General features: G+C 45.4%; 1 protein-coding gene across 4 annotated transcripts in view; it reads right to left on the reverse strand.

Annotated features, from left to right (window-relative positions):
* Positions 1–826: 826 nt before the first annotated feature.
* Positions 827–9131, reverse strand: part of bach2b (BTB and CNC homology 1, basic leucine zipper transcription factor 2b) — a 60778-nt gene continuing 52473 nt past the window's right edge. For all 4 annotated transcript variants that reach the window (XM_047021102.1, XM_047021101.1, XM_047021104.1 and 1 more), the window contains exons 4-5: positions 4892–5098; positions 827–3916 (exon numbers count right to left, since the gene is read on the reverse strand). In XM_047021102.1, coding sequence (XP_046877058.1) covers positions 3440–3916; positions 4892–5098 — 684 coding nt within the window. In that variant the 3' untranslated portion in view covers positions 827–3439. The remainder of the gene's footprint in view (positions 3917–4891; positions 5099–9131) is intronic.

Here is a 9131-nt window from a genome sequence, read left to right on the forward strand (position 1 = left end):
TTTACAACAGTAAACATCAGCTTAAGTGATTTAAAATCATATTGTGGGACATAGAGCTATATTTTCAGACACCCAAAATAAACAGAAGAGAAGAGCAAAAACAAATGAGCTGAAAGCACAAAAGCCAGATTCAGGTTAAGGATTTAAATGCTTGGCACCCTGACACAATATACAAGAGCAACTGTGAAAACGACAGCCTCAATCACTTAAACCTGACGACGAGATGCTAACAGAAGCTTACATGGCCTGAAATGCTTCGGCTGTCCATGGAGGTGACTGCTACGTTCAACTGCTCGTGAAGCAGGCATACTGGAGCACTCTCAGGATAAAAGGCTGATAGATCTGGACTTGACTGTTTGCCAATATGAGGGTGAGCTTGCACACCAAACCTTCTTCTGTGTCACCTATATGAATTTAGGGTCTCTAGGTATAACAAAACAATTAGGAAGAATTCGAAATGTTACATACTGTAGGCCTACAAACCAGAAATAAGCTATGTACTCATTGCTATCCAAAGAACAACATCAATAGTAATTTATAGTAGCATTATAAGGACATTGAAAACAGATATCAAGTGATACCTAATATTATAGCTTTGATGGAGGATGATAAACTTCATGAATCTAAATACATTTCCCCCTGCCGTCAGAAAGATATTTATCAACTGAAGCCTTAATAGGAGTGTGCTTTTTCTGTGGAACCTCATGCTTCCCACATTACTTCAAAAACAAGTAAGTAAAAATCCATCAATAGTTTAGGAATTGCATATGTCCTGTTCAGCCCATTCATCTTTAGTTTCCTGTTTTACCTGATAAAACGTTTAGGATGGTAAATACTGTTCCCCTTTCCTACTAGCATATGAATGAGAAAAGACTGGAGTGGAAAAATAACTTCACAAAAACGAATTACAAAAAGTCACCACAACACTAACACTCACACATTACTGGTCAAGAATTGTGTGTGTCTGTTTGTTGACGTGTGAGAGCCTAGTTTAATCTTATTAAAATCTTATGGAAACTTGTAAAATAATCAGTCTAGCAAACACACTAGCAAACACACTGAAACAAAGACACACTTAAGCAACACAACCTAAACTGCTCGAGTCTCATCACTGATCTTGAGGATCAGAATTTCATCCTGACAAGCTTTTAGGAAAGCCTGTAGCTGATAAAAGTTGGGGACATTAATTATTTTAAGGGTCTATCCATGTCATCCAATGTTAACTCTTTCCACAGTCTGAATTTAATTTGACTTTGACCTGAAAGTATTATAAATAAAGCTTTATATTTTTATGTACTTTACGCCGCATCATAAATAATGGTTTTGTTTTTTAGAAGTGTTACTTTTAAGTATCTCAGTTGAACAGGTAAGATCAAGGATTTGTTTTTAACAAGAAAATGCTAATCTTGTTCATCAAAAAACAATATTGTTTTGCTGAGGACTATAGAGGCAAACATAAGCTAGACAGAATAACTATGTAAGTTATACAGGCAACATGCAAGCACATCACAGAAGGATGTTTTCAACAAATGTACAATTAGAGCAAAAGTTGCTATTTCTGACTATTGCCATCAGTTTAACAACATTACACTGCTTTCACATGAACTGAATTTTGAATCAGCTTATTCAATTTTTAAAGAAATAGAAATATAAGATGTGAACACTCATAGTATAACATTCACCTCCTTTCTTTGTTACTAGACCTGTTTATTTTATTTGCATTCTTCATTGAGATATTTACTGTGTGTCAATAAACACATATTTAAGGATGTTTATTAAGTGCCAATTTAAGTGCTCCATGATCAGCCTCCCTTGGTTCTGATAGTGTCTCTAAATGAAGAGCCAGCCAGCTGGGAGAGCCTGGTGCTGCAGACAAAGTGCCAGAACAGAGTCAAATTATTAGGAGAAAGCATCTCTGTAGTCAAATCAATCAATTTCTTTTGTCCAAGAAACTAGCTGAATTAATGACCCATAGCTTGAGAAGGTGTCCACACTCCCTGACTTGAAAACACAACACTGGAGATATTCATAGGATTCAGAAGGAGTTTCACCATCGGGCATGTAGCATCTTTCAATACTGATAAGAAAAAAAAGTATCCTTTTTTTTTTTTTTTTTTTTTTTTTTTTTTAAACACAAGCCGAGACTCTTTTCACATTTAAAGAGGTGTCAAAGTTTGAGTGGATGTGGCTTGAGCCACCAGTCATGTTCTTTACACTGCCATCATCATAAACATAACATTTTCACGCAAGGGGCTCTAAAATGAATGTGTGTGTTTTCAATGCACCTGGCTGTGTGTGTCTGTGTGCGTGTGTGTGTGTGGTGTGTATTAAGCTGATTTCCTGAGTTGAAGAACACCCACTCTTATGGGGAATTTTCCTTTAGACAGGAAACAGCAAAGCAAATGTTTCCCTTAGCAAAAAGGTGCATGATACAAGCCCAGTGAGAAAAAAACAAAAATTACAATATTACTGCGACAGTCACCATGCGCCAAACTATGTACATTATCATTCTGCCAAGCAAGCACTTGAAAATTACCATTACAACATCCAAATACAATGGTATTGCTGACCTGTGGGAACATAGCTATTTAACCACCTGGGAAATATTTCTTCTTCTCTTTCTTTCAGTGCTGAGGAAGGCAAAGGAGGAATGTTTAGGTACTGTGTGTACACAAAGTCTGCTGTACAGAGACACAAACGAAAGACACAGAAGACGTTTTTGCATATGAACATGTACAGTCTGTCTGCTTCATAAATCTCTCATGTACATACGCTGTATTCTCATTCTCATGAATCAAGTTGAACATTCAGAAGATTTCCTGAGTTTGAATTGCTGTGACAAGGGCCACCAAGAGAGAGTTAGAGAGAGGGGGAGAAAGAGGGAGAGAAAGTTAGAGAGAGTGAGAGAAAGAGTAAGAGAGAGGAGAGGTAGACAAAGTGGGACAGAACGTTGGTGTGTATTTATGAGTCTATGAGAGTGAAAAAGACAGAAAAAGAGATAAAGATAGAGGTTAAGATATTAAAAGTAGTCAGAGAGACAGAAGACAGATAGAGAGTTGCAGTTAGGTCCATTGAGGTTTGATATTGAGGTGTGATCTTTGCCCATCACTGTTGTGAGGAGACTGTAATACATGAAGACACAGTGCTGCCACTGTAGAGGTTGCTGCCAGGGCGAGTGTAGCACCATTGAACTGACGTGATTGGTTAGACGGTCCCACTCTGTCATGGTATAAGGAGAATACCCGGAGAATAGTATTGCTGCTGTTAAGACAACTGTAGTGTCGACTTTTCAAAAGACAACAGAACACATAAATACAAACAAAAATTTGCGTTCAAAGAACACTGGCAGAGGCTGACCGTCTCAACAACCCGAGAGAGGGTTTGTTAGAAGAATACGACTAGAATTAAATAATAAAAAATAAAAACGAACCGAAAGATACTAAGAACAGTCCTTTCTCGGCTGTTCGTCGGTCGTACATTTATCTGTCATTTCCTGGCAGAAGTCTACCGTGACCGTCTGATTGGACTGTTCCAAAGAGAGGCCTGACTCCGTGAGCTGGCCTGGGTCCTGGCCCTCCACATCAGTTCCTGGCTCATCCGCGCCGTTCCCCATGGCCGAGTCTGCCTCGCTCTCTGGGCCGGGAGACTTCTGGAAGCTGGGCTCCGGGGTGGGGGCGCCCGAGTGGGTTGTGAGGTCAATGCTGGTGGCGGCTGGTGAGTGAGAGGCGTTGTTGTTGGTTGTGTTGTTGCCGGGCCGCAGGACTGGGCAGTAGTGGTGCAGCGACTGCACCTGTTCTGGGCTCAGCTGCACATCTCTGCACACCTCCTGGGACAGACAGGAGAAGTTCTCCCACAGCTCACCCATACACGCCTTCAGCTGGTTCCTCTCTGTCAGCAGCTTCTCCTTCTCACAGACCTGTACACACACACACACAGACAGACACACACACACACAGACACACACACAAACAATTACACACGCACACACAGACACACACACACACACACACAGACACACACACACAGACACACACACAAACACAGGCACACACACACACACAGACATTAGGCACTTATAAATATATCTTTGATGATGGCTTCAGAGAGGCACATCCATGTTGATTCCAATTGAACGGTTAAAAATGGAACACTTGACATCCTTCTATTATATTCAGAAGGCTGGATGACATTTCGAGGAGTCTTGTCAGTTTTCGTGGGGTGTGTAACATTTCCTATGCTGACACAGCACATCAAAGACTCGCCACTCCACCCCCATACTGGAACGAGCATGTGACAGACAACCTCCAGAGCTGCCATGGAAACGTGTGGGTAGGAAGGTGGGAGGAGAGACAGCAGTCTGTGGAGAGGGGCTGGTTTCAGAGTGCTCTGCCCCAAACACCAACCTCCACAACACTGCTGTTTGGCATCTGGTCACTACAAGCTAATGGGCTGGAGGGGAAGTGTTGACACATGATACTGATGATCATATTTAATTTAACGTACACTTTTGTCACAAGGTGATGTTTACTACACAGTCAACATCTGGTAATGTCTTTGTCAAAAGAGAACTCTGTTCTTAATTCATGTTTTTTTTTGAGTGAACATGAATAATGTTGAAAGAGTGAGCTTCTAGACAGAGTGTGTGTTTGTCTAACAGACGTGGCCGTGCCACCGTCAGAGCTACTTCTGGTCGATGTTCGCCCGCACCTGGGATCGAACCCGCCACCTCTGACTCCTCAAGCGCACGACCACTACCAGCTACGCCAACGAAAGGCTAGCAAATGGCTAGCATGGGTGGTGTCTATACATAGCTGAGGAGTGAGCCGATCTACACCAGCTGCACTTAGAAATATGACGGGATAGAAGACGTGACTGCGGTAATCTCACTCACCAGTTTTCGAATCTCGACCTCCAGGTTGAGGATGCAGTCGAGCTTCCTCTTGCGGCAGCGCTGGGCGGCGATGCGGTTCTTACTTCGACGCCGGACGTCGTGGATGAATTCCAGCTGCTCAGAGGTCAGTTTGTGCATTTTTACCATCATTTGGAAGTCGTTCCGTGGAAGATTTGTGATTTGATCTACGGGGAAAGGGAGCTTCACCTGGAAATAACACAAACATCAAATATACTGTTACTATCGCAGTATTAATATATTTTTTATGATAACTACCATCAATTGAAATTCCAAATTCTATCATTACAATCAATTGAAATTCCAAATTCCATTATTTAACAAACAACTCTTTCAGAGGTGGAGCAGTGTAAACATGGTGTATGTTCACCTTTCGCCACAAGATGGCGATAAAGGAGCACTTTCTGACCCATAAACACACGAGTTGTGAAAGAACTGGCCCTGAAGTGCTCTCCCTCCAAAATATTTAGCTTGTCGCTCCATACGTATTCTGATGTGGGAGAGACGAGGTGATCCAAGGCAAGGCAAGTGTCTCTCCATCTGGCTCAGAATGTCTGGAGTGACGCCAAGGTGACAGATTGAGGGGATCTAGGCAGTGACACAGTGTCAGAGGCCTTTATGGAGGAAAGAACATCTACATAGTATAAACCTGAGATACTCTACAAGGACTGGTAAAAAGAGCAATCACTGAAATGCACATTGTGGATGTAGTTCTGATATTTGAGAGGCACATTTTCTTTCAGTTCACAAACGCATCCACAGCTTGGTTTGTGTTCCCCCAGGTTCTGGCAAACCTTCTGATAGCCACATCACAGGCTGATACCCCACCGGTATCTGCATACACCAGAGATCCACTGCTCAAGGGCAAGAGAGAGATAGAGAGACAGAGAGAGAGACAGAGAGAGAGAGAGAGAGAGAGACAGAGAGAGAGAGAGAGAGAGAGAGAGAAGGAGAGAGAAAAGGAGAGAGAGAGAGACAGAGAGAAGGAGAGAGAAAAGGAGACAGAGAAATAGGGAGGTATAGAGGATGCTGAACAAAGAGCCAGAGGAAGACAGGCGAGGGACTTGGCAGGAGCAGAGAAGCGGCTCTCTCCCCTTGGCTGCCTCTCATGAAGAACAAAGTCAAACGGAGGAGGGAAAGGAGGAGAGAGGAGAGAGGGAAGAGATGCTTTCCCGCTACCTGCACGGCTACTGAACCAGAGCCAGGTGCTCTCTGGAGACTCTGAGCCCCTGTGTCGACACCAGACGGAGCAACTGGAACACCTCCAGTAGAGATGCTGGATGCAGTCTCCCCACCCTGTCTTCACTAGCCCAGCAGGGCGTGTGGGAGACAGGACCTAGGGTAAGTGTAGCACTCCTGGGGACAAATCAAGGTGCCTATTCATGATACAATCGAAATGACCCTCCACTGAAGAGCACACCTCCACGTGACCTCCTGCCAGAGAGAGTGAGAGCCGACGCCGTGCTGCAGTTTCCTCATTACAACCTCAGCCCCTCCAGAGACGTCGAGCGGAACTTACTTCTCATCTTGTGGCTGCATCTGCATGCAGACACATGAATTAATGATGGCTAGAGCTTTCAAGGCCAAACTGGCCCTGCAGGCTCTTCTCTCTGGCCAGGCCTGGCTAGCTTCAGATTGAGCTGTGAAGATGAGCGGGTGGAACACGGCTGAGGGGAAGGCTGCAACAGCAGACGACTCCCTGTGTGATCTCTGAGAGCCAGGAGACGGCCCCGTGATACATAGGAGGGTGAACAGGCCAGGTGCTGAGCAGTAGGGGGGGTCTCTGTGTTCTGGCTGGAAGACAAAAAGGAAAAGGGGTGGGGGGAGGTGGAGGACAAGCCACTATCTCGACAGTGACCTTGTGACGTTTCCTTTTCTCTCCTTCATCTGGTGTTCACGGTGAGACTGGGGGCGTGGGGGTCTATATTTAGCCACGCCGCCAGGAGAGCTAGTCCAGTACGAAGGCTGGGATGACAGAGTACGCTACCACGGCAACCATACATTTCAGACCCAACTGTTTCCTCTCCTTCCCCCTCCCACTGCGCTCACTCACTCACTCCCTCACTCCCTCTCTCTCTCCCTCTCTTTACCTCTCTCTCTCTCTTTCGGTCTCTCTCGGTCTCTCTCGCTCTCTCGCTCTCTCTCTCTCTCTCTCTCTTTCTCTCTCTCTCTCTCTCTCTCTCTCTCTCTCTCTCTCTCTCTCTCTCTCTCGGGTCATTATACTGTAAATGGGTCCAGAGTGAAAAGTAGGGCTCATCTGTTACCTGGGCTGCCTGAGCCTTTGAGCCGCATGTGAGCAGAGGCGAGGCAGCTGGCTGCCTCCAGAGGCCTCCAACTGCCTCCAGAGGCCCCCAGTCCCAGGCCATTCCAGGAGGCAGTGGGGTAGGGGTTACTCTGACCTGCAGTGCTCACCTGCAGGGTTCTGACCCCTGCTGACCCCTGCTGACCCCTGCTGACCCCTGGAGAACCAGCCCTTCCCAGCCATGCTCCTACTTCATTATATTGACACTAACGACTGACACAAGCCAATCGGTGGTAAATACTGTACGTCTTCTCAACAATGTCCTTTAAAAGGTGGTGCAATTTCCTCTAATCGACAACCCCCGCCCTCAACAAACCTTATTGCCTTTACTACTGCTGCTGTTTTAGCTGCCGCAGTATCCATCCCTGAATCTAATCTGATAAAATAGAGATAAAGCACGATACATACTGTCGTCTGTGTCCATTTGATATGCTCCCTTTTCAGTGATAAGCCCGATGATGAATCGCATGTGGTGTCTAATGAGATTGTAAAGTATCAAATGGTTTGCTCTATAGATCCTGGGGCAGATGTCATCCTGAACGAGCTCATTAGTTATAGCCTTTTCTCTCGTACATAAACATGCTAGAGTAACCTTTGGGAGATGGCCTTAGGACTTGAAAGAAAAGGTGTGTGTGTGTGTGTGTGTGTGTGTGCGTGTGTAGTACCACAGGATGTAAGGTCTTGAGGGATGATGAGTATGTATTATTACCCCATCTGGCCTTTAGGCTGGCATAGCGTCTGCTACTATACACTCTATAGAGATGTTAACTGTTTCTAAGAATGTGTATAAAATTGTAATACTGTCACATGAAATATAGCTACTACATTGTTCTAATGAGATTAATGTTAGACATCAATTAGCTCTCATTAAAGCTCTTAAAATGAGCCGTCCATGCCAATAGTTTAGCAGCACAATAGCTCTAAGGCCCCGGTTCCTGGAGTTGTGACCATACAGGCTGATGCCTAACAGATGGATTCTTTCTACAAATGTGTCACATCAGTGCAGAGTATCTAGAGATTCTGTAGTAGAGCGACCAAAATCCCAGTTCAGGCTCGTTCTCTGTGTGTGAGATTGAACACGTTTGCTGTTGAGTGCGATAGGCACACGTGGATGTACAGCATCAGAGCAACAGTACAGCACATCCCCATCACTCACCACTCTAGGATCAATATTTGCACTACTGTGACCAGATGATATGCTAGACTGATCTTGATGCCTACACCAAGAGCTGGAGAGAGAGAGAGACAGAGAGAGAGAGGGACAGAGAGAGAGACAGAGAGAGGGACAGAGAGAGAGGGGGACAGAGAGAGAGACAGAGAGAGAGAGAGGGACAGAGAGAGAGACAGACAGAGAGAGGGACAGAGAGAGAGACAGAGAGAGGGACAGAGAGAGAGAGACAGAGAGAGAGAGGGACAGAGAGAGAGACAGAGAGAGGGACAGAGAGAGAGAGACAGAGAGAGAGCGAGAGAGAGGGACAGAGAGAGAGACAGAGAGAGAGAGAGAGGGACAGAGAGAGAGAGAGACAGAGAGAGAGACAGAGAGAGGGACAGAGAGAGAGACAGAGAGAGGGAGAGGTTAAAACAGATATAGTCAGAAGAGATGGATGAGTGTGGAAACAGTTCTGAGATGCCGCACTGAGATTGTGTTCTGATAACAAGCTCTCAGCTCTTAAATCCTCCTTTGTCAGTGGGAACCCTTCCTCTGCACAGCCGGCCCGGCCCCCACCACTCCACGTCTAAGGACAGGGATCCTGCCCTGCCTGCTGCCCTGCCTGCTGCCCTGCCTGCTGCCCTGCCTGCTGCCCTGCAGGACAGAGCACACAGCACTGTTGACCTGGCCTGTGGTTACAGGGTCAAATCGCAACGTAGAACGACACAAGAAAACTGTCAAATCGTGTCTGTAAAACACCGCCCCCTAGT

Source organism: Hypomesus transpacificus, chromosome 6 (assembly GCF_021917145.1).
Source record: "Hypomesus transpacificus isolate Combined female chromosome 6, fHypTra1, whole genome shotgun sequence".
In the NCBI taxonomy this organism is placed as follows: Eukaryota; Metazoa; Chordata; class Actinopteri; order Osmeriformes; family Osmeridae; genus Hypomesus; species Hypomesus transpacificus.